At 41.2% G+C, this 25,075-nt stretch overlaps 1 protein-coding gene across 1 annotated transcript in view; it reads left to right on the top strand.

The window, feature by feature from the left end:
• Positions 1 to 25,075, top strand: part of AP3D1 (adaptor related protein complex 3 subunit delta 1) — a 150,093-nt gene that overhangs the window by 11,275 nt on the left and 113,743 nt on the right. The window contains 11 exon segments of the mRNA XM_075204709.1: positions 7,553 to 7,648; positions 8,301 to 8,381; positions 8,493 to 8,573; positions 8,849 to 8,956; positions 10,384 to 10,513; positions 10,600 to 10,739; positions 13,463 to 13,536; positions 14,196 to 14,245; positions 23,281 to 23,330; positions 23,521 to 23,569; positions 23,673 to 23,818. Coding sequence (XP_075060810.1) covers positions 7,553 to 7,648; positions 8,301 to 8,381; positions 8,493 to 8,573; positions 8,849 to 8,956; positions 10,384 to 10,513; positions 10,600 to 10,739; positions 13,463 to 13,536; positions 14,196 to 14,245; positions 23,281 to 23,330; positions 23,521 to 23,569; positions 23,673 to 23,818 — 1,005 coding nt within the window.

Here is a 25,075-nt window from a genome sequence, read left to right as displayed (position 1 = left end):
GGATTCGTTAGCGTATTAAGGACGCAACATATTAAATTATAGAATTAATATACAAAAGTACAGGGCATTCAGATATAAAGAAAAAAATGAATAAACAATTAATAGATTGACATAACAAACAAAACAGTTTAAAATAAGAGATAAAAGTACAGAGCATAATTTACTTATCATAAACTGTATGCCTGGGGGTAGGCAGAAAAGATGGACAGTCCTTCAATTAGATTAATTACCCAAGAAGCTGACAGTTTTTCCTTTCAAAACACTGGTTTTTAAGCAAAATGGGATGGTCTTCACAGGGGCAGTGTTTAATGCTAATCGGAGGTTGTGTCCTGTGACACTTTTTCAATCACCATTTTCATGTTGCCTGATTTACTAACCAATTCTACTATGTGATATATTTTTTCTGTAGAGTGTTACATCGATCCAGTTTTATCATTAATAAATCCCCTATGACTCTGTCCATCTTTTGGTACCAAACATGACCTTTTGACAATGTGGCATATCATTTCCAAAGATTCACAACCCTGGTGTGGTTTTTGCCCCTCAATAGGGAGTGGCAAATGGATTTTCCAAAATTTAAAAAATGAAGGCATTTTCTTTCAAGTACATATTTCTATATACCTGCATAAAGACCCTACAGATTTTATACAGCAGTCTCCAAGATTCTCACCTAGGCATATGGCTCTCTAATTTACACCTAGTGGTTAGTTTGTGTTTACAAACCTATTGAAAGGAAGTCAATTAGGTAGGGAAATACATGATCAAATACAATGTATGTCTGTGATCTGCATATGTTAGGCTGGTCTCTTCACAAAGGGTTTGCTTAACTTAATTACCTCCTACTGGGCTAATCCTTTCATTTTAAAAAAACATTTGGTCACACATTTATCTGAGTTGAAGATCAGGTTCATTTATGTATCCATGCAAAGTTTTATTTGGGCCCTGACATTCAATATTCTATTTCAGGATATCAGATTTATGTTCTCATCCTGACAGTATGTTTGTTAAAGACAATGCTTTTTCACACAAGCCCATGAACAGTTAAGCATAACTGGGCCAAACCTCTAAGCCATTGATGGGCAAACTACGGCCCGTGGGCCAGATCCGGCCCACTTAGAGGTTCTATCCGGCCCGCCAATATTTAAAAAAATTTCCTTAAAATATGCATAAAATTATTAGGGCCCACCCTGTGTGTCAGAACCTTCATTTTTATGCCTTCCCAGCTATTTCCTCCATTACACTTCATCCTCATTCCTAAAAGGACACTTCGTATGTCAATCACTCAAACACCTGCCCGCCCCCTAATGGCTGAAAGTCATGTGAGAAGAGATGGGCTGGGCCATATACTAAGGCGGATTTCGATTGGCTGCTGTGTTAGTTAGTGGCTCACCAGAAAGACGGATCTGCAACAACTTGCTGAAATAAGTGCTGTGTCTGTATGATCGCTGCACTTATAGAGGTAACACTGCTATATAACACCCTCCGTCCCATTCAAAAAATGTATTATATATTTCGATATTTGAGTTTTTTAATAAATTATATTGGCCCGCCTAAAGTTTTTTTCTTTTTTATTTGGCCCGCTCCTGAAAAAGTTTGCCCATCACTGCTCTAAGCTATAGAAAGAAATTATGTCAAAAATAATATTTTAAATTAAGCTCAATATATTCCAGTTCATTTCATAATGGCAGATCAGTATTGTCCTCAAGTGCAATCTGAACTGCCTTCAATCCCTGGCTATGTTCAGTAATGGTATAGAGAGACCCTAACGGTATGTTTAAACATATATTAATTTTAAGTATTTGCATTACAATATTGTACAACATCATAAGAATCCCAAATTAGATGGTAAAATAGATGTTAAAAAATGTCCTTCTATTTGGGTACAACATTTGTGATAGAATTACTTCCAGACACTATAGGCCTTCACTACTCTTCTGAAGGGGTCCTTATATGAAAGTAAATTTTTTTCTATCTAAAACTCCTACACTCATTTGCTTTTAAAGGAGTCTTTTAAAAATCAATGCAAAAAGTTTATTTTTATTTTTTAAATATAAAAATAAATTTATAGGTACACAACTGCCGTCCTGTCTGTAGGCTTAAGAAATCATTGTTCTGAAGTTTTGTTTTTTCCTCCCTTTACAGTAAAGTTATAGCAAGAATAAAACTTTTTTCGATTTAAATATTGCTTTTGTGGAAGTAGAAACCTGGATTATTGCACACCTTAATAATTGTTTGTTCTCGCAAGCAAGGGGCATAATGTGACGTGAGGCTGCTTACTGAATACTTTGTTTTTTAAAAAAAAAAACCCAGAGATGACTTCTAGGAGTTTTGGGCCAGAGTAACCCAGCAGTTATGTTTGGTTTCCTGGTGACATGACAGGACTTTGGTCCATGGGTATACATCTTAACCGAGCTAATATTTCCATAAACATAATTCAGTGTATTGATGATTGACCACTGAACAGAGAGAGTTGTAAGGCATACTGACAACTCAGAAAAAAAAATAGTATATAGATTAGGGGGGAATACTCTCCCTTATGTTTTTGCATCTTGCTGGTGAATGCAGTACAAGCTTTCTGCTGGATGTGAAGGACACTGGCTTTGCCTTGCAACCATATCCTCATCAGCTATTTATATTATATAGAACCACTAATTGTGCAGCGATGTACAGAGAACTCGCTCACATCAGTCTCTGTCCCATTGGAGATTACAATCTAAATTCAGACACGGGTCAATTTATCAGTCAATTAACCTACTAGTTTTTGGAGTGTGGGAGGAAACTGGATCACCTGAAGGAAATCCACACAAACACTTGGAGAACATGCACTCCACACAGATAAGGCCATGGTTGGGAATTGAACTCATGACCCCAGTGCTGTGAAGCAGAAGTACTAACCACTAAGCCACCGTGCTGTACAATACTTAGTTTCTATGGCACTGTGGGGTGTTCTGTGCGTATCCCCGCTCACCCGTACTTCACATCTACATCCGAGTGTGGAAAAATTTGCTTAGTTTTCAGCTGTGGTGTAAAGAGATATGTCGATTGTTGGTAGGTATAAGACTTATTGCGCATCTGAGATGTGGACAGACTGTATCTGAAGCCTGTTCAAACCCACCCACTGTAGGTTGATAGATATATCTATTAAGTATTTCCCAGGTGATCTACCCAACTAAATTCCTTTTAGTTCAGGAAGACCCTGTTAAATGCATTGGGGAGCTGTACCAGTCATCCAGTACAGGTAAGCATGCAAGTGGAGTTTAATAGTAATTATTGCACTAGTTAATGATTATTTTTTTAATTTGCATTGGTTGTATTAGTGTTGAAATTAAGGTTGATCTTTGAAGAGTCACCTAAGATTCATTGAGTCTTCACTGCTTTAAAAAAAAAAATAATAAAAAAAATAACAAATAACATACCGTATTTGCCAGCGTATAAGACGACTGGGCGTATAAGACGACCCCCAACATTTCCACTCAAAATATAGAGTTTGTTATATACTCGCCGTATAAGACTACCCCCTCTTCCGCACACCATACGGTACAGCTGCGGATGAAAAAAACAAACCTCGGTCAATTGAATACCCCCATATGTTCTAATAAAATGACAACAAGGGGATGTTGGGCAGGAGCGCGCTTCTCTCATTACAACGTGTAATGACGTCAATCTGTGGTAAGACAAGCTGGTGTGACATGTAATTCTGTGTTATGGAGACTGGAAAGCTGAGCATCTACTATATCAATAGACATGACTGTAATATGTTAGGCATCAGCTGTCATATTCACAAATGATTGAAAAGTTTTGTTAAAGCTATTAGTGTGATCACCAGTGTATGTACTAGGACCACCAACATTCAGGTACACAGTGCAGGGTGAGAACTGGTGCAGGCATCTCCATCTGAACCATGCAGCAGAGCTGAGTTGATCTGAGCCCTATTTAAGCTGCTGCTCCAGTCCTGCAGATACTGCTCCCCACCCCTGATCTGTACCTCTGGACAGCAATGGGGTGACATAACACACACACACCCCCCCCCCCCCCCCCCCCCGCACCGCGCCAGTGATACACGCCGCCCATTGTCTTCAGTCAGCTGTGTAACCCCGCAACTCTTCCCCCGGGTACCTGTCCGTGCAGGAAGATGGTTTTGTCCCGTGCTGACTCTCTCAGGACAGTCTTGAGTCGGAACCCGGAGAGGGGATGTTGTGTCTCCACTGAGCTCTTCGCATCCCCGCTGTCGCCATTCTGTCGTCTTCCCGCTTCTTCTTATCACCGGTAGGAGCCATTGTTATTAGGAGCATGCGCGGTGTGGCCCGAATGCAGCGCACAGCTTTCTGAATCAAACCACTCCACTGCCTGCACCCGGCGTATAAGACGACCCCCCACTTGGAGGCATGTTTTGCAGGGCAAAAAAGTCGTCTTATACGCCGGCAAATACGGTAAGTATACATAGCAATACATTCTGCTCCAAAAACTACTTAAACCATGATAAATAAAAGTACAGTTATCAGGTATCTCTGTATTTAGGAAGACTAGATGATAATTTTTGTATTGTATGATTGTGAGTGTAATTCGAGAAAAGTTTTTTTTTTTTTTTTTTCCCCTAAGGTACCATACAAATCTATTGGCGGTCTTCAAATACAAACTCAGATTTGGAGGGTATTCAATTGTTAGGAAATCCTGCAGCGTAAAAACTACTACTGTTATTACGGTAGTAGTTAGCTGGATTTCAACTTGCGGCTCAGGGAGCTGCGAGCTGAAATCCAGCGAGACAATTGCCGTAATAACGTTTTTTCTGCGCACTATTGCCGTAATAACGGAAATAGTGCGCGGACCGCGAGATTTTCGGCGTTTGAATAACCCCCCACAGTGAATGTCCTGTTATAAAGTGCATTTTTAAAATAGTGTAATAAAATTTAGTTTGAGATCTTTGGCCACTTGTCCAATGCTACTGTCAGTGTTTTATAAACTGCTCAAGAGATAAAAGTGCTCACATGATATCTTCTCTGATTTACTCCTAGCAATGACTGATTTATATTTGGAGCAATTGGACTGCTTTAAACATCAATTGAAAATTGTCTGTGACAAAAGATGTAAAATGTTCTTTATTTTGATGCATATTATTGCACTTATGTAAACTCGTGTCCTTTTCTCAGCCGATTGGTTAATTTTTGAGTCTACATATTGTGGTAGCTATGTTTATTACATGATGAAGCCATAAGTTACATTAACTTGTAAAAAAATTGCAAAAAATTGATTGGTACTTTTTCTTCCCTGGATGTGAGCACATGATGGGAGAAAACAAATAAATACAAGTCTAAAATGCAAAATGTGACTGACCAGGGCCAGGGGCAGCCAAAAAAACACCTACTCCAGTGAGGCAGTAAAAAAAAAAAAAAAAAAAAAAAGCCAAAAACAAGTTTTTCTTGTAGGGAGGGGGTATAGATGGGAATCGGTTGTGCCAAGCTCCAGGTCGGACACTCTGTAACCATTGGTTAAGGGGGTCCCCGAATTGGATGGAGAAATTATATTGTAAGCTCTTTTAGAACAGGGACTGGTGTGAATAAAGAAACATTTTAAAGTGTGCATTTAAAAAAAATCCTATCAGTTAATATAAAGAAGTACAATAATTCTTTTAATTGAGATAAATTACCAAGTATATACAATAGTTATTAACAAAAATAAACTGATTTTAGTGTTAGCAGTTTAACTTGTGCAAACATTTAAATAATTCAAGTGTATTTCTGTACTTAAAGAGCAAGTAAAACTGTTTAATAGTTATCAAATGTGTTTAACTGAATAATATATATATAATCCAGATTAAGGATTTATACTTAATAAGTCCGTCATGATTTCTCCTAGTCCTCTGCATAAGGTTTCCCTGTTAGGAGGTAGGTGCTTCACTAACTAAACTAGCAGGCAGTAACAGAGATAAGTTTGCAAACTTACTGTGCTGAAATGCACTGTGGGGGTGGTTTGATTTAAGCACTGGCATTTCCGGATGTCATTGCTGCTCTACTGACCTCTTTATCAATTTTGATTTCTATGTAACACGGTCTTAAAATTATGGGGGGACCATCAGCATCTGTAAATATAGTGTTTAGGTTCTCTTTACTAGTTGCATTGGAAACTAAGGTTAACACTGAACAATGTTCTTGAATTATCTCATAATTTAGGTTTTGCCATTTAGTGGTCCTTAATGGCATTCCAAGAGTCATTTCTGAAGTGTAACTTTGCTAAAGGGTAGAATTTTTCATTACACCACCAGCAAAACATCTGCTTCACCATGCTGCTCCTTTCTCCCTGTGCACCGATTAAAAAGACCTGAGTTTGGTTTGAATATTTCATGACTGCTTACCATTCTTCAGAGAACAAATGTCACCCAATATAGCGTGTGAAGATCTAATTTCTTGTTCTCCACGTTCAAACTCCTTCTACTCAGAAAAAGCATTATTTTTATTTTTAGTGCTGGTAGTAGTGTTAGCGCTAGTAAACACACTCCTGGGCAGTGTATATGAAAGCCTGTATATGTTGTAACTAAATAAAAAAATTACTTTTTTTTTGTTTTTCCTTGTCTAAATTTGTGTAATATATCAAATTACTTTCGGGGAAAAAAAGAAATGCAGAAAACAAACAAGATTGTTTAGGTGGTATGGATGGATCCCTCTTTCTTTGCCCGTATCCGCATATGTTTTATCACTACTGACGGTGCAGTGTGTCTTTAATATATAATAAAAGCCTTATACCCCATTTTAATATTAAAATAGAAATCTGTTTACAGTAAGATTAAAACTCACCCTTTGTGTGTGGTCTAGCAGATCCAATTGTCCCTGTTTGGTAGCCTTTCCCACTTCTGAGGTCTGGTAACTGGTGAAGACCGCTTTGGGTGTCCCAACAGTGGCTCCGTGCTATAGTTGCCTAAACCCTGGAGGAGCAAGTGTGAGAGATGGAGATGAGCAGTATTTTGGGCTGTTGCAACCTGAATTCCCACATGGAAATCGGAGAGCACCAGTGACATAACCCCTTCTGTTAGCACAGGAAGGGTTCTAATGAATCTGGGCTAATAACCCAAGTATGCTGGAGGAAAGTTGCTGCTAGTTGTTACGCTGACAGTCAGTACACAAACTCACAGAACTAGTTGGCGGAGGTCTTCACCTTTAGCAGCCGCCTTTCCCATTCTCAGGGGCATCCTTTTCTCTATCCATTTAAGTGCAAACCCCTCACTCTAGTGCTGTAAATACCTCTATCCCATAGCTCCCAGATTCCGTGCATATTTTGTGTACTGTCCCCAGGGACAATTGTGTTGGATTGACACCCAGACCAATCGGATGCTACATTCTCATGTTCTTTTTGTAGACTAGTACTGATCATTTCTCGGATGAATGCAGTGTGACTTCAGTGTGGCTTGCTTTTGAGCATACTGAGAAATGTGTTCGTTTTCCAAGAGCCAGATGGCAAGTAAAAACAGCTGGGTGGATCACCCGGGAAAAAGGTGCCAGTGAGAAAACTGATGTTTATATGATGTTTATATGATTTCATTGACTACTTAATTTTTACACAGGCAAAATATATCTCTCACTGTATCGACGAGATCAAACAAGAACTTAAACAAGACAATATTGCAGTAAAAGCCAATGCTGTTTGCAAGTTGACATATGTGAGTAATGATTAGTCTTCCCCATTTACATGACATTTCTTTCTTGGTGTACTTTGTCACATATATTGTAATTCGTTGTATGTTTTAATTTTTTTTAATTTTTTTTTTTTAAATGTCTTTGTTCCTTTTTTAAATTGTTTGGCTTAACGAATGAACAGTAATTCAAAAGTGGGTGCATATTTATTTTTATCTGCTGAGCAGGACTTAACGCTCTTCCCTTTTTCCATGCCTGTCACTGCTATTGGTGAGTTATGGATGTGACATCACCTTGTTCTGTTATTAGATTATCTCCTTTTCATACCTTGTACTGAAGACTTACTGTCTGTTACCAGAAGTTTGGTGCAGGTTAGGAAATTGAGATTTTGGACCAGTTTGTAGTTGTCAGATAAAGGGTTAGTATTATACATTAGCTATCAAGAAGGGAGTCTTTACTGTAAACACTGGCACACTAGTGGAGTCTGTAATATACACAAACTTGCTGAAAAATGGTCTGCTAGTCATAGGGTGTGAAGCTTTGATAATCAGATTATACATCAAATTTGTCTTGATGTATAACTAGAGTAAAACATTAAATGTTTTATTATATGAAATTAAGGTATTCTTTTTCTGCAGAGCTTTAATGTGGTACTTTGATTTATCTTGTGTTTAATAGTTGCAAATGCTGGGCTATGATATCAGCTGGGCTGCATTCAATATCATTGAGGTGATGAGTGCCTCAAAGTTTACTTTTAAGGTAAGATACAGAAGGAACTTTCTATTGAGTGTAATCTGGAAAAGCATAATAATTAATAAAAGACAGTGATGTGCATATGAAGTCTGACTTGTGTGCTTATGTGTTCTGCAGAGGATTGGGTACCTGGCTGCTTCACAATGCTTTCATGAGGGGACAGATGTCATTATGCTGACCACAAACCAAATTAGGAAGGTGGGTGATGCCCAGCATCTCTGCATAGTAATCTATACAACTTTTAATTTGTCAGTTTCTTAGCACCAGAAATGTCAGTGTATCTCCACCCTTCTATTGATTAAAATACCAGGAACTTAACTTTGCAACAAACTAATAATATCTTGTTTTGGCAATACCCTATAATACACATTTTTTTTTTTCATTTCTAAAGTAAGCTAAATTTAACATGTGTACCCTGCTTTTCTTCAAAGTTGGAAATGTGTTATAACACTGCAATCACCATTTCTTTACAGGACCTCAGCAGTCCCAATCAGTATGATACAGGTGTTGCCCTGACTGGCTTGTCTTGCTTTGTCACTCCAGACTTGGCCAGGGATTTAGCTAATGACATCATGACACTGGTAAGTGCATATTTTTTCTAAGCGTTATGAAGGGAAAAGCAAACAAAAATTGGAACACACACTTTTGCATACTTGTTCATTAAAATTAATTTATACTTAGCCGCAAATCTCAGTTACTATTTGGCTATTGTTTAGTAATTAATATCCTTGAACCAGGGCTCTTTTTTTGTCTTTGTTTTTTGCTTTGTATTTTATTTTTTATATAGAAGTACTTACATGCATAATCATACACATTTAGGCAGCTTCAGGCCTTTTTTTTTGTAATCAGAGGTGATGAGAATCCCATCTCTCATAGATAGGTGTTTGATCAGTGGGATCACAGCCATCTCACACCAATCTTTCGGACACTGGTTTAAAAAAAAAAATAATATATATATATATTCAGTATGAACCACCTGTGCCAACCTGTCTGTTGTTGCAGGGAATCTGCTTGGCTTACTTTGCCACTGTTCCCTTTAGTTATCCCAAATGCGCCCTCTAACCGCAGTAGGAGGGGCTTACAAATGCTGTCACCACTGGACACCTTACTGGTATCCAGTACCGTCTTTCCTCTGGGTAACTGACGCTTCTGGTGTACCCCGTTACTGGTGTACTTGGGCTAGTACCCCTGACCTTCCTATGGATCAGGGTTGCTGTGGATGGATCCCCCTGGCCTATCACACTGGCCAGAGCTGCTGGGTAGCGGACTGAGCAGTGGTACCGGAAAAATAGGTCCAAACCTCCGAAACAGCTTGGAACGGATTAGAGTTGGGTCTAATCTGTAGGTCACAGGTATAGAGAAGTCGCCTGCACACTATGTGCAGGTGACAACAGGTCAATGTCGCTGTCTGAACAGACTGGGAGACAGAATATGCTGCCCAGCTGCTGTGATTGTGTTTTAAACACACTCAGAGTGGCTGGGCAGCATATTCAGTCTGCCTGTGCAGACAGTGACACTGATCTTTTGTCACCTGCACATAGTGGGCAGCTGCAGGGAGCCCACCGTTAGAAGTTAAAAAGGGGACAGGGCCTAAATTGCCTGCCCCCCCCCAAATAAAAAATCAAAACAAAATACAATCTAGATCCGCCCCTGTGCTGAACGACTTGAACTTTTAATTATTCCATCTGATAAAATAAGTTTCTTGTGCACATTTTCTGTTTTGAAAAAACAAATTTTCTAGCTTTTTTTAACTTTGAAAACTTAAGTTCACTTTCATTAGCCCACAATTGCAGTGCCTATTTTTAAAAACAGACTAGTAGATTTCATGGTAAGTCTATTGTTTTACCTCTACTTTACCAACAGTGGTAAAAGAGATGGAGGCCTAAAATTGAAAGCAAATGGCATAAATACTTGGAATGTGATGTATTTTTAAAGTAGAGTGACACGTTTGACATAAAAATCATTGTTGACCAGTAATAACAGTTAACATTTATTGCATGCCTTGTAGATGTCCCACACAAAGCCATATATTAGGAAAAAGTCTGTTCTGATCATGTACAAAGTTTTTCTGAAGTACCCAGAGTCTCTGCGCCCAGCCTTCCCAAGACTCAAAGAAAAGCTAGAGGACCCTGACCCAGGTGAGCATTTGCATTGTTGTGGTGTTTACATTTTTAAAATCCATATTGTGGTGTAAGAACAAGTGACCTATCTCTTCTTTTACCAGGGGTGCAGTCTGCAGCAGTGAATGTCATTTGTGAACTAGCTCGCCGAAACCCCAAAAATTATCTGTCATTGGCGCCCTTATTCTTCAAGCTCATGACTTCTTCTACCAACAACTGGGTCCTAATTAAAATAATCAAACTGGTAAGTATTGCTGCCCTACTTTTTTTTCCCTTCTAATTAACAGATTCTCCACAGGGTGTTCTACTCGCACTTCACCTTGAGTGCAAAATTACAGAAAATAGCTTGAGTTACTTTATGTGTGATAACTATTTATATTTTGCAGTCTTTTAACTCTTTCACGGCTGGATACAATTTTGCGGTTTTTAACTGCATTGAAGCACTTTGCTAAGAGGGATTGAAAGGGGTTAAAGTGGTCTGTATCTTATAATATGCTTTGAAATCCTTCTTTGGAAAAATAGACTCCTTTTTTTTTTTTGTCAAGTCTAGCACCTGTACATGGTGATTAGGGGTTTGCAAATGAAATGTTGTTCTATGTGTTTGCAGATCACTAATTCATAGCAGTCTTTGATGCAGAGACATCACCCCAATTTTGTATACATATGCCTCGACCTCATTAAGTGCCAAGAGTATAAGATACAGATTGTCAGTATAATAGGTAATTTCTCCTGACCCAATTGTATCAATGTAAATGACAAAATTCCCAGGCTGTGAATTAAGACCACCTTCTGGGAGGCAGGTCACTGAATAAAATTAGATTTCATCTGCTCTCTCTCTTCTTCATGTACCATGTGATGCTGCAGGAGTAGAGGCTCAATCACCTTTGTTCTGGTGGGATCATTTGACTACCACAATCAATCTTAATCTGAGCACAACCTAGATAAAATATCTTGAATTTTTTTCTTCCTTCCTATCTGGATCACACTGTTCTCCTCTCCATGCCGTCCGCTCATGGACATGGCGCTTGTAAGCAAACTTCATATGCGCCTTCTCTCCTCCCCCCCCCCCCCCTCCCCCCCAATACTTGTGTCCTGTATAGCCTAGTGGATTATATATATTTTGTGGTTGTCATGGTCCTATGTGCACATCCTGCTGCTTCCCACAACTGCCAGGAGTTGTCTGTCCAGTCCATGCATATGCAATAGTGGTCCTCATCTGTTATGCAGTCAGCAGCCCCCCCCCCCCCCCCCCCCCCTTCTGTCCGGTATTTTTTAGATGAAGTTGTCTCATGTTCTGTTCCTGAATACCAGAGATGTCAGAGCTTCTACTCTAACATTTTCTCTATGCTGAACCCCAAAGCTTTTGACACCTTCCATGGGAGCAATTTAATATGGAATTGTTTAAGTTGGTGATCCAATATGGGGGGGTGTCAAGAGAAGTTTCTAAAATTCTTGTATATGAAGACTTCACGCCTGCACGTCTCTAATTTGATAGCTTATCATGGTTTGCATTGCATATACTTTAAGGGAGATAGTTATCAGTTCTGGTTTTTCACTTTGGTCACTTGTCAGCCCCATGGATCTTCATCATGGTTATGTCCTTGACTGCATCTTGATGAAAGTTCTTTCTCAGGAGCTGTCAACTAGCCATACAATATTTATTAGTGGCAAGCCTTCTCCTCTTCAGAGCCCAATTCATGATTTTGCTTTGCCAGATTTTCAGCACTAGTCCACAATGTGTGTACTTTGCTGAGGGAGACAAAAGTTTGATCCCTTCAGAAATTTCTCTCCTAACCAAACCATGCTCCAGTATTGCATGATTGCTATGGGGTACAGTGGTCTTTGTTGGAGGCTGTCCTGTACATCCACGAACATATATATGTTCTCCTTTCAGTATGCTCTTCTATGGCCTTGGAAAAATGCAGCTCTTGAGTGAAATCAGAATGATTTCTCCCTTTTTTTATGTAGAGTTGCTTTACCTAACAACGAGGAAGTACTTTGGGGTTCTGGTTTGACAGCTGGCTACTACAAATGGCAAGGTGGACAGTTTAACTTTACTGTTACTACCAACAAGATGTTCCTCACATTAAATGGGGGGCAAACTATTTAGTCCTGAGCTCATGGATGTTGTTTCTTTGGTTTTAATGGTGTGGCTATTGAAACATGATTATTAAATGGAATGGTTTCAGTTACTCATTTATTAACTGAATGGTATGGGTGCCTTTTCTGGTGTGATGAACAGAAATTACAGCTGAATAACTTTAAGTTCAGTTGTTGGCTCCTGTTTTTGCAGGGTGGACTGAATATGAGCTTTTCTTTGACTATCTTAAATTAGGTCAGAATTTTCTTCTGATCTGTTTCCCTTGCCAATTGGTGATAATTTCAGGTTTTTTTTTTTTATTTTTGCATGAGACATTCTATGGTGCACTCTTTTATTGCGCTTTTGTCCATCCTTTGAGACCGTACTCTTTTGTGTTGGGCTTTACTTATTACTGAGGGTTGCAATCAAAGATCTTTTTTTCTTTGTGATGTATGTTTTGTGTTCTGTTTTATTTTGTTTTATTTTTTTTCCTATTTTTGGTTGTGAAATACTTTCTCGTACCAGATTTGCAACTTAAAGTGCTTTGGGTGGTTGCCCCATCTTGTAAGATCTGGCCACACCTTCTCCAAGTTCTTCAAGATGAATGCTGCTGTTTCATTATCAGGAAAGTCCTCCAAACAATGTTAGTCCCAAATAGCTCGGCCAATGAAAGGTAGCTGTAAAATATATAAACGGTAAATTTTAGTGTTACAGTAGCTAATTATGCAAAATTTAGCCACTAGTGTCATTATTCTGAATGTTGTTGTTGCTAAACTTAAGTTTTTAAATTACAGTACAATGGAAAACTTTTTGGGCATACATTTTATTTTTTAGGGATCACCACACTGCTTGAGTCAATTATATATTTTTTTTTGCATTTGCTGTAGTTTGGGGCACTTACTCCACTGGAACCAAGATTGGGAAAGAAATTGATAGAGCCTCTGACTAACTTAATACACAGGTAAGTTATTTCAATGTCCCTGTTACTTAGCAATTCTTCTTTTGGCTTTTTTTCCCCCTGCACTATTTTACTTTTTAGTTAATTACTAAAGTTGCATTTAGAAGCAAATTATTACTATCATTAAGTTACTTTTAGAATGCCTATATATTATGCATCAATTTGCAAAGATTAATGGTTCACCTCTGTCTCTGCCCCAGTGTACTATATTGTGCTATATTTTTAGACGTTAAAATTATTAAAAGAAGGGTTATTAATTTAAATTAGTGTCTCTATGTCTGGAAGCTGAAGTTTCATCTGGTACCTCACTGCAAATGTTTTAGACTGATTGTAGTCCCCACGCTTTGAGATATTGAGCTGCTAGAGCAGGGGTAGGGAACCTGTGGCTCTCCAGGTGTTGTGAAACTACAAATCCCAGCATGCCTTGCCACCTATCTGCTGGTTATCTACTGGCAAAGCATGCTGGGACTTGTAGTTTCACAACACCTGGAGAGCCGCAGGTTGCCTACCCCTGTGCTAGAGCAATAATCACTTATTTGAAAGCGTTATTTTATTTATATTTTTATCTTATTTTTTAAATACACCTATCTCTAATGTTCTCTACCTGCTTTGACTCATATTTTCCACTTTACTAATTCTTCCATCTTTCCGTTTCCAAACAGTACATCTGCAATGTCTCTCCTCTATGAATGTGTGAACACTGTTATAGCAGGTAAGTAAATAGAACAATTGGAACCACCAGTTAAACAGAGATTGTAATGTAGGAAATTATTTTTTATTTTGAAATGGTTATGAACTTTCTGCAAATGGTCTCTGTTTTCAGGGAAAGCAACCATGTGGCTAATACACTTACCCATACTTGCTGGCACAAGTAGGAGAGTATGATGGCATATAAATGTTAATAAATACTAAACCTGATATTGAAATTTCTTTTTAGTGAGACCCAGGTCCCAGTTCCTATTGACAAAGCAAGTACAAGAAATTTGCCCCTTTCTTTTGACCAACATCACTATATATAAATGTCCTATAGATTGTAAGCTAGTGAACACGACCTTCTTACTGTTTTCTGTTTGTTAATAATGAATCTTGTTTTATTACTGTGTTTGTTCCCAATTTTAATGCACTAAAGATTATGCTGGCATTATATAATTAAATGTTAATAAATACAACACATTAAATTATTTACCGATCTACTTTATATCCCTTTTATTTGTGGCTGTAGCAACTCGCGATCAGTTTTCTTTGTAATTATGTAGACTGAGGCAACCATTTCAGTGCCTCAGTCGCAATGCCATGCTTCGGGGAGGGCTCCAGAGAGATCCCTGGCAGCGGGGACAGAGGGAATAATAACTGTCGACACTGGCATGTGCTTTACAGGTGATTACTATAGTCTCACTCTGGAGCCTATTGGGGGATGTTTTCTTCTTCTCCTCCTAGCATCTTATAGAGGGAGGACTTGGACAGGGTAGGTCAGGTGACAACACTTATTGGATAAAGATCATTCTCGCTAGGAACTGCATAGGCAGTGTACAACTGATTTTCAGTGGCCATTGCATGATTTGACCAGGGGGGTAGGTGCATCCCCAGTCTAGTGGGACATCCTCCTAAGCAGGCTTTACCTCACTGAGGAAAGCCCACCACAATCCAGCTGTGACTGGGCCTCAGTCAGTTTGGAGTGAACATGGCTCATACAAAGCTCTTCTTCTCTCTGTCACTTATCCCAGTTTGGAAGGCACCTGAGGCTTTTCCTCAGGTGTTTCTTGGCCTTCTCTTTGATATTGGTCTCCAAAGAATATTCGTGCCATAAAAGACCACTTCACCCCTGAAGTTAGATCTGGCCTAACTTGCAAGAGAAAATTGGTTTTCTCTTTTATCCAGTCTGGGGGACACTGCTTACCATGGGTTGTAGAGGGAGCTTGGGGAGTTGGTACCTAACTAGTTAACTTTTAGTACTGCCGACAGACCCCTCCTCTCTACAATCCCCCGGCCCCCTCTTGTTCAGTTTTTTTTTCAAGGTGCCCACGGAGTTGGGCAGTGTTTTTTAGTACTTAATGTAATTTTTCTATTTTTTATTTTATTTCATTTTCTTTTATTCTTTGTATTTGTTTTACAGGTGGCAATGCTGGAGTGTGTTCTACTATAGAGAACACACTCACAGCTGAGCAGCGCAGGCACTCCCCTGTCAGATGAGAGCCAGCGGCTCTCACTGACAGGGACAGAAGAGAATGGGTGCCTGATTTAGGAGTGACAAGCGGTCTCACGGACCGCTGTTACTCCTGGAGCCTCCCCGATAACTGGCGCTGCCATTACAGGCATAGAGCGCCGGTTATCGGATAGTTAATATGCCGGCGGCCATCTTGGATCGGGTCAGAGCGGTGTTACGGAGGAGAGGAGAAGGGGGCTATACCAGGATCCCCCCCTCATACATAGGAGGGGGCATCGGGTATCATCCGCTGCAGAGACCTCAACCCTGGAGGTCTCCACTACTCTGCCACATAACCATTTTTTTAATCTTTTATACGGACCACAGAATCAGCTGCAGAGACAGCATTACTGAAGGGGGGGGGGGGTAAAACATAGAGCTCCCCCCTCCTTCCAGAGAGAGATGGTTTATCCCAGTCTTCTGGCACCAAGGAGAAGCCCGGGAAGAGGGAACAGATCTGAGGGAGCAGGCACCAGGATACTGCTGTTGGACTTCTCCCCTGTTTGGCCTATGGGCTAAGTATCTGATTTACTTAAACACATACTCTGTATTGCTGTGTACAAGTGGGCTAGTAGGGGTTATATCATAGTTCTCCTACTTGCTTAAGTATTATTTGTGTTTAAGATAATTACAAGTACAACTTTTATATCTAGATTAGTTGATTACTTGTTGTTACACTATTCTCTCCACACATTTATACCTCTCTCTCTACTCAGCTAAATTTAACAGTTTAAGTCTGTGTGTTTGGTGTGCCTTTCTTTATTAAGAAATGACAGATAAGGGAAAGGGCCCTATTGCAAAATATTTTACATGTTCTAAATGTAGTGTAAAATTACCTTGTGGGCAGAAGGGCCCGTTGGCGCTCTGCTCTGTCTGCGCAAACCCAGCATATTTCAGCCCCACTGACGGAGGAACCGGGCTGGGTGACCTCCCTGACACAGTCACTTTCCGCTTTAGCACAGATGGTTTTTCAATCCAATCAATTGCTATCTACTGTGGCAACTTCGGTGGCTAATAATACTAGTACACAGTTGGGTCTCCCTGTTAACACAGGTTCTATTGGAACGTCTATACCAGGACCTTCCTCTTTTCAAACGCACCAAGCCCCTGTTCCCACAGAACCGGCATGATCTGCAGCATTTGTAAAGGGTTTGGATAAACTAAACCAGTTACTTGAATCCCCAAACATTCCGCCTGCTAAAAAGAAGGAGGCCTAGATCTGATCATCTTCTTATGGTCCTGTCAGACTCTGATGAGTTCTCAGAGGAAGAGGGGGAAATTAATTCTGATCCTGACCAGGTTCAAACTTTGGGACAGGAAGAGGGCTCTAAAAGCCAATTTATTAATGATTTGGTTTTAGCAGTAAGACAGGCGTTGGACCTCCCAGAACCGGAGGATCCTACTCCTAGAGACAGAAGTCTCTTTAAGAAGGCCAAAAGAAAGGCTATTCGTTTTCCCCCTTCCGTAGATCTTAAGGATATTGCAGAAGGAGCCTGGAAACAGTCTGTTAAGAGGTTCTCTGTTCCCAAAAGGTTCTCTTCCTTGTATCCATTGTAGGAGAAAGATGTGGTTCGCTGGGAGAGTATTCCAAAAGTGGATAGTCCAATAGCCCGATTGGCCAAGCACACTTTACTCCCAGCTCCTGGTTCTGCATCTCTGCAGGACGTCAATGACCGCAGAGTGGAATCCCAGCTGAAATCTAAATTTGCGGCTGCGGGTTCTTCCTTTAGGCCCACATTTGCTTCAGCTTGGGTTGCTAGAGCTAGGGAAGCATGGGCAGACCAGCTGGCAGAGGCCTTACAGGACTCTGATTTACTTCCCCTGGCTCTGCATTTGAAGGAGGCATCGGGGTACCTTTTAGGTGGCCCAGAACACAGCGGCTGCATCCTCTTCTATTCAGGCTGCATCTATTTCAGCAAGAAGAACGTTATGGCTGAAATCCTGGGAAGGAGATGCGGAATCAAAAAAGTCAGTGGAAGCCATTCCTTTTTCTGCAGCAGGTTTGTTCGGCCCGGAATTGGATACCCTGATCTCGCAGGCAACGTGGGGGCAAAAGCACTTCCTTGCCGGTATTCCCTAACAGGAGCCGAAACCCTCGGGTCAGCTCCTTTCGTCAGCCCTTTCGGGGGACCTCCTTGCCTAGAAGACAGTCCTTTAGAGGCAGACAGCCCAATTCTCGAGGCTCCTCTGCCGGGGGGGGGGGGGGGGGAGAGATCCTCGTTTGCAGCTAGGCGCCAGGCCTCCAAGACCCAGGAGAAGCCTGCGTCCTGACGACCACTCTGTTCTCCTGGAAGGGGCGCCAGTGGGGGGACGTCTGTCTTTGTTTCAAGAACAGTGGGCAGCGTCCTCCCAAGATCCTTGGATTCGGGGCATTATATCAAGGGGGGGTACAGGATAGACCTGCTGGGCCCGGTTCCACATCGCTTCTTCATGACCCCGCTCCCCCGAGATCCATGAAGAAGGCAGGCGATACAGGATTGTGTCGCCTCTCTTGTTTCTCAAAGAGTTATCTGCAGGGTCCCAGATTTGCAGAAGGGACAGGGGTTTTATTCAAACCTGTTTCTGGTCAAGAAGCCGGACGGCTCCTTTCGTCCCATCCTAAACTTAAAGGGCCTCAATGTGCACTTACGGGTGGACAAATTTCGGATGGAATCCCTAAGGTCGGTGATAAACTGCTTAGAGAAGGATCAGTTCATGGCGTCCATAGACCTAAAAGAAGCATACCTCCACATTCCCATTTGGATCCACCATCAGTCCCTCCTAAGATTCTCGGTGGGATCCTTCCACTGTCAGTTTAGGGCCCTCCCCTTCGGCCTCTCAACAGCGCTGAGGGTTTTCACGAAGATCATGTCCGTAATGGCAGCATGTCTTAACCTTCAGGGAGTTCAGGTCGTGCCTTATTTGGACGACCTGCTCATCAAATCCTCCACAGAAAATTGCTTACGTCATCACTTATCCCTCACCTTGGCGGTTCTTGAGGGCCATGGATGGCTAATAAATTTAAAGAAATCCCAGATGGTTCCGTGTCAACGCATGGTTTTCCTAGGGCTCATTATGGACACCAGCCAGCAAAGGGTATTCCTTCCTGTCGAGAAGATCAGTTCTATTCAGAGCATAACAACTCAGGTCTTGTCTTCTCCCAGCCCCTCAATGCACTTGTGCATGCGGCTGCTGGAAAAGATGGTGGCCTCCTTCGAGACTATCCCCCTTCGGTCGAGCCCATTCTCGATGTTTTCAGTGGGATCTTTTGACAAAATGGTCAGGATCCCACCTACGCTTGGATCTTCAGAGGATCTCTCTATCTCCGAGGACGAGAGAATCGCTTTAGTGGTGGCAGATTCAGGATCACATGACACTGGGCAGGTCCTTCGCTCCGTGGTCATGGATCATAGCCACGACGGACGCCAGCCTGAAAGGTTGGGGGGAGGTAATCCTGCACCTCCGGCTCCAGGGGCTTTGGTCAGTTCAGGAATCGGCCCTGTCAATAAACGTGCTGGAGTTGAAGGTTATTCTTTTGGCCCTCCGGAGGGCCCAGTCCCTCCTCCAGGGCCCAGTCCCTCCTCCAGGGCCACCCTGTCAGAGTTCAGTCTGACAATGCCACGACCATGGCATATGTCAACAGGCAAGGAGGAACCAGGAGTGCAGCTGCAATGAATATTGCAGCTCAAATTCTGGTTTGGGCAGAACAGTATGTTCCAGCAATATCGGCAGTATACATTCCAGGAATAAGAAATTGGGAGGCGGAATACCTAAGTCGAAACCAGATGATGGAGTGGTCACTCCATCCGGAAGTTTTCCAGTCTCTGGTTCAGAGGTGGGGTCTTCTGGACATAGATCTCATGGCCTCCAGACACAACAGAAAGGTTCACAGGTTTTGCGCAAGGGCAAGAGACCCCTTAGCGATGGCAGTGGACGTTATGACGATGTCATGGGAGTTCAGGTTGGGATACCTGTTTCTTCCGATTCCCATGCTTCCTCGCGTACTCAGACTAGTAAGGCAGGGCGGTCTGCCAGTAATTCTAATAGCTCCCTCGTGGCCGCACCGAGTCTGGTATGCGGACATAATCTCTATGGCGGAAGGGCAGGGTTTCAGTCTTCCGTCTCGAGACGACCTTCTGCAAGGTCCCTTCCGTCACCAGAATTTACCTCAGCTCAGTTTAACGGCATGGCTTTTGAAGCCAGCCTCTGGAGGGCTAGAGGTTTTTCCTCCAGTCTAGTGAACACTATGATGCGAGCCAGAAAGCCAGTTTCAGCTCGCATCTATCACCGGATTTGGAGAGCCTACATCAGATGGTGCGAAAATAGGACATGTCACTCGCCCTCCTTTCGTCTCCCTCGCTTGTTGGCTTTCCTTCAGGATGGCCTGGAAGCAGGGATTCGGTTAGGTTCCCTAAAAGTCCAGGTATCGGCACTTTCAGTATTTTTTCACCTGAAATTAGCGGATTTAGCAGATAATAGTACTCTCCTCCAGGGAGTCTTGCATATTCAGCCTCCCTATGTTCTGCCTACAGCACCATGGGATCTCAACCTGGTACTGGATATGCTTAAAGGGCCTACTTTTGAGCCATTACTTGTGGCAGATTTGCAGTGGTTGACCTGGAAGGTCCTTTTTCTTTTGGCTATTGCATCTGCACGTAGGGTTTCAGAATTAGGAGCTCTGTCTTGTCGGGAACCATATCTGGTTTTCAACGAGGACAGAGCGGTGTTGAGAACCCTCTTTTCCTTCGTTCCAAAAGTAGTTTCGGCTTTCCATCTGAACCAGGAAATTGTAGTTCCGGTCTTTTCATCTACTTCCCATTCGGATCAGCAGTCTATGGAAAAGTTAGATGTGGTTAGGGCTCTCCGCATTTATGTCAAAAGAACTTCTCAGATTAGACGTACTGATTCTCTGTTTGTCCTTTTATGATGCTAATAAGAGAGGCTGGCCTGCCTCAAAACAGTCCATTGCAAGATGGATTACGTCAACCATCGGGCAAGCTTACATAAAGGCTAACCGTTCTGTGCCGGAGAGACTTACAGCCCATTCCACCAGATCGGTAGGGGCGTCGTGGGCAGCGAGAAAATGGGGCTTCTGCAGACCAGCTTTGCAGGGCAGCCACCTGGTCCTCTGTCCACACCTTTACAAAATGTTATTAGTTTAATGTATTTGCATCTGCGGATGCAAATTTCGCTCGTAGTGCTTTACGAGTGGGGTTTTCAGTGTAGTCCCACCCTAAGGGGGCTGCTTTAGAACGTCCCCATGGTAAGCAGTGTCCCCCAGACTGGATGAAAGAGAAAAAAGGATTTATGTACTTACGTTAAATCCGTTTCTCTGATTCCGTCTGGGGGACACTGCGATCCCTCCCTTCTGCTTTTCTTCTGTGTGCTCTTGTTTGACTGGCCTTTTCTCCTTGGGCTTTTTAATTAACTGAACAAGAGGGGGCAGGGGGATTGTAGAGGGGAGGGGTCTGTCGGCAGTACTAAAAGTTAACTAGTTAGGTGCCAACTCCCCAAGCTCCCTCCACAACCCATGGTAAGCAATGTCCCCCAGACAGAATCAGAGAAACGGATTTAACGTAAGTACATAAATCCTCTTTTCCAGTGCATGAAATTATTGGGGAAAATATGAGCACTTCCATTCATTTCAGAATGACATGATAGTGGTCCAAGTGCAATTTTCGGTTAACCACACACTATATCAGCCTGTGGTCCCGAGCATGTCAATCCCTCTTGTGGTGGCTGAAAGTGGACAACCCTTTCACATCTGGGACTGAAACATTGCAAAGATGTACGCCAGGCTTACAACATGTGGGAGCAGTAACTTTGCATTTTTGTCTACAGGTGCTAAGCTCCCGCGAGGAGTCAACGCTTCCAATAAATGTACTAGAGTTTAAAGCATTAAGAAGCACTCTGACAAAGACTCGGTCCCTCCTGAAAGGCAGATTAATCCAATTGGGCTACGGCTGTGGCATATATACATCAGGGAGGCACCAGGAGCACCCAAGGGATAAGAGTTTATCAGGATCATGTCTTTGGTGGACCTTGTAATTCAGGGACCTTTTTCACACTAGGGAGAATATTTACTAAACTGCGCGTTTGAAAAAGTGGAGATGTTATGTATAGCAACCAATCAGATTCTAGTTGTCATTTATTTAGAACATTCTGCAAAATAACAGCTAGAATTTGACTGGTTGCTGTAAGCAACATCTCTACTTTTTCATTCATACCTGTAGTTTAGTAAATATACCCCTAGGACTTTAGCTTGTCTGTCTTTATCGGCATAGCTGATGAAACTGGGATGCCACAAAAGTTTCTCTGAAAGTTTTCCAGTCTATGCTAAAAGCCAGGAAATGGGTTTCGGCAGAGTATGGAAGTCTATGGTGCGAACGCAATAGATTATACATTCCATCATTTAAGCTGTCACACATCCTTAATTTTCTACAGGGCTATCTTGGTAGTGGCATGAGATGCAGTTTCCTTAGGGTTCAGATCTCTGCCATGTCGATTTATTTTCAAATAAAATTGGCATTTATCCCAGAGGTCCAGACAAGGCATTATCCATATTCATTATTTTCCGTATATTACTTCTAGCACCATGTGGCCTCAATTTAGTTCTGTTGGCTTTACAGCTTACAGCGTTTGAGCTCAAATTTCTTTCTTTGAAGACTTGGCTTTTCTCTTTGCTATTTCTTCAGCCAGTAGGTTCTCTTAGATAGGGGCTCTTTCGTGCAAATCTTCCTTTCTTGATATTTCATAATAACTGTGTAGTGCGGTGCACCAAGCTATCTTTCAAACCCAAGGTTGTGTTGGGACTCCACCTTAACCAGGATATTCCCTCATTAACACAAGTACAAATCTTGGATGACGCACACCTGCTTTTCTTGCTTGATGTACTCCAATCACTAAAGTTCTGCTTGGACAGGATTTCAACATTGTAAAAGCCAGATACTCTTCTATTCCTTTATGATGTGCAGGAGAGAGGTTGGCCAGCAACAAAGCACATGAACGTATCTAAGAGAAAAGAGGACTTTTGTATTTTAAGGTTAATTTTTCTGAATCTATTTGTGGGGAACTCTCACCTTCCATTATTTTAAGTTACATTCTTAAATCTGAAAATAAATACAATAGTGAGTAAAGTTTTGAGAAATAATTTTTCCTCCCCCGTTAAAGTGTGTTTAAAACAAGAGGCCCACTTGCTCTTGTTAAAGTGGTAGGGAGTAAAAATAAACTGAAACAAAAAAACTTCTATGGAGTACTTAAAAGTTAAAGCAGAAGAATATTTTTGCTGAACCAACTCCTACATTTCCATTTGTATTGAAGTTGGGAGCATGGTGTGAGGTTTACTAATTGTCGATTGAAATGAACCTGTATATGAAACAATTTTCATACATCTATATCTAGTTGTTTCAGTTTGTTTATTGATTATAGTTTCTCTGTAACATAATTTTTGTTAATATAGTAAAAAGTTCTTTTGCTGGTGACTTAAGCTACAGTGTATTGGCAACAATTGAAGAGTACAAGTTAATGTGCACACTCAAATTAAGTCTTGTAATATTTGTATTTAGTTTTGATATCGCTGTCATCAGGGATGCCCAATCACAGCGCCAGTATTCAGGTGAGTTAACATTCTATATTTTTTTTCTAGTAATACTAAATACATATCACTGTGTAAATACACACGATCACCACTGTTTTGGACAATGTGTTTTTGATATTGGTGGTAGTTTTCCAGTTGTTACCAGCTAACTTTAATTATAGCAAAAACATTATTCTGAATTATTTTGAACAATCTCTTTTTTTTGTAGCTCTGTGTTCAGAAGTTACGTATTCTTATAGAAGACTCTGACCAGAATTGTAAGTGAACTTGTGAACTTTTGGCAAATGCGTTTGTGTTCAATTTTCTTCCCTCTAAAAGTGTTTCCCTGAATCTGGTTGACAATCTGCTCTTTGTTGGCAGTGAAGTACCTGGGATTACTAGCTATGTCAAAGATTTTGAAAACTCACCCAAAGTCTGTACAGTCGCATAAAGACCTAATCCTGCAGTGTCTGGACGATAAGGATGAGTCTATTAGGCTGCGAGCCTTGGATCTGCTTTATGGGATGGTAAGGAAAACATATATTAATACCCAAATTGTTATGTGGCTTATATAGCAGTATTCTATTCTGTCCCTCCTTCTCCATGTCTGTGTCACTATTATACATTCATAATAAAGTATGCCTAACTTTTTTTTTGATTCTGGTGTAAATTTAGTTTTAGAAAGTCACCCTTGCCCTGTCATGACTTATGCTTGTTTGCTTATGTAATAAATATACAGTGGTCTCTTGCAGTCCATGATATTGATGCAGACAGAGTTACATCAAGGGATCTGAATATTGTTCTAATTGGGTAATAGAAACTTAGAATTTGATGGCAGATAAGAACCGCTTGGCCCATCTAGTCTGCCCATTGTTTTATTAACCTATGGTAACCTCAAACCTTATTTGATCTTTCATTCATTATAAATATATTCTTATGTATATCCCAAGCATGTTTTAACTGCTCTACTGTACTGTACCTCTGATGGAGGCTATTCCACTAATCCACTACCCTTTCTGTGAAGTACTTTTTCCCTTAAATTTCCTCCGAACCTACTTCCCTCCCGTTTCAGTGCATGTCCTCGAGTTCTAATACTTCTCTTTCTATGAAAAATGTTTCCCTCCTGTGCCTTGTTCAAACCCTTGATATATTTGAAAGTTTCTATCATGTCCCCCCTTTCCCTTCTCTGCTCCAAACTATACATATTAAGATCTTTTAGTCTTTACGGGTGAGTTTTGTTATGTAGGCCCTGCAAAATTTTAGCTGCCCTTCTTTGTTCAGTCTCTAACCTTCTTTGTTCAGTCTCTAATGTATTATTTATATCCTTCTGGGGATATGGCCTCCAGAATTGGACACAGTATTCTGGTTACATTGTGTATGGGCAGCACAGTGGCTAAGTGGTTAGCACTTCGGCCTAACAGCACTGGGGTCATGAGTTCAATTCCCGACCATAGCCTTATCTGTGTGGAGTTTGTATGTTCTCCCCGTGTTTGCGTGGGTTTCCTCTGGGTGCTCTGGTTTCCTCCCACACTCCAAAAACATACTGGTAGGTTAATTGGCTGCTAACAAATTGACCCTAGTGTGTGTCTGTGTGTGTCTGTCTGTGTGTGTGTTAAGGAATTTAGACTGTAAGCCCCAATGGGACAGGGACTGATGTGAGTGAGTTCTCTGTACAGCGCTGCAGAATTAGTGGCACTATATAAATAAATGATGATTTTTGAAGAAAAGATCTGTAAACATTGTCGCTAACAATAGTAGCGCACCTTTTTTATATATAAAGCAGT

Source organism: Mixophyes fleayi, chromosome 1 (genome assembly GCF_038048845.1).
Source record: "Mixophyes fleayi isolate aMixFle1 chromosome 1, aMixFle1.hap1, whole genome shotgun sequence".
Lineage (NCBI taxonomy): Eukaryota > Metazoa > Chordata > Amphibia > Anura > Limnodynastidae > Mixophyes > Mixophyes fleayi.
Note: the sequence above shows the minus strand (reverse complement) of the source record. Positions and strands in the feature narration are given on the sequence as shown.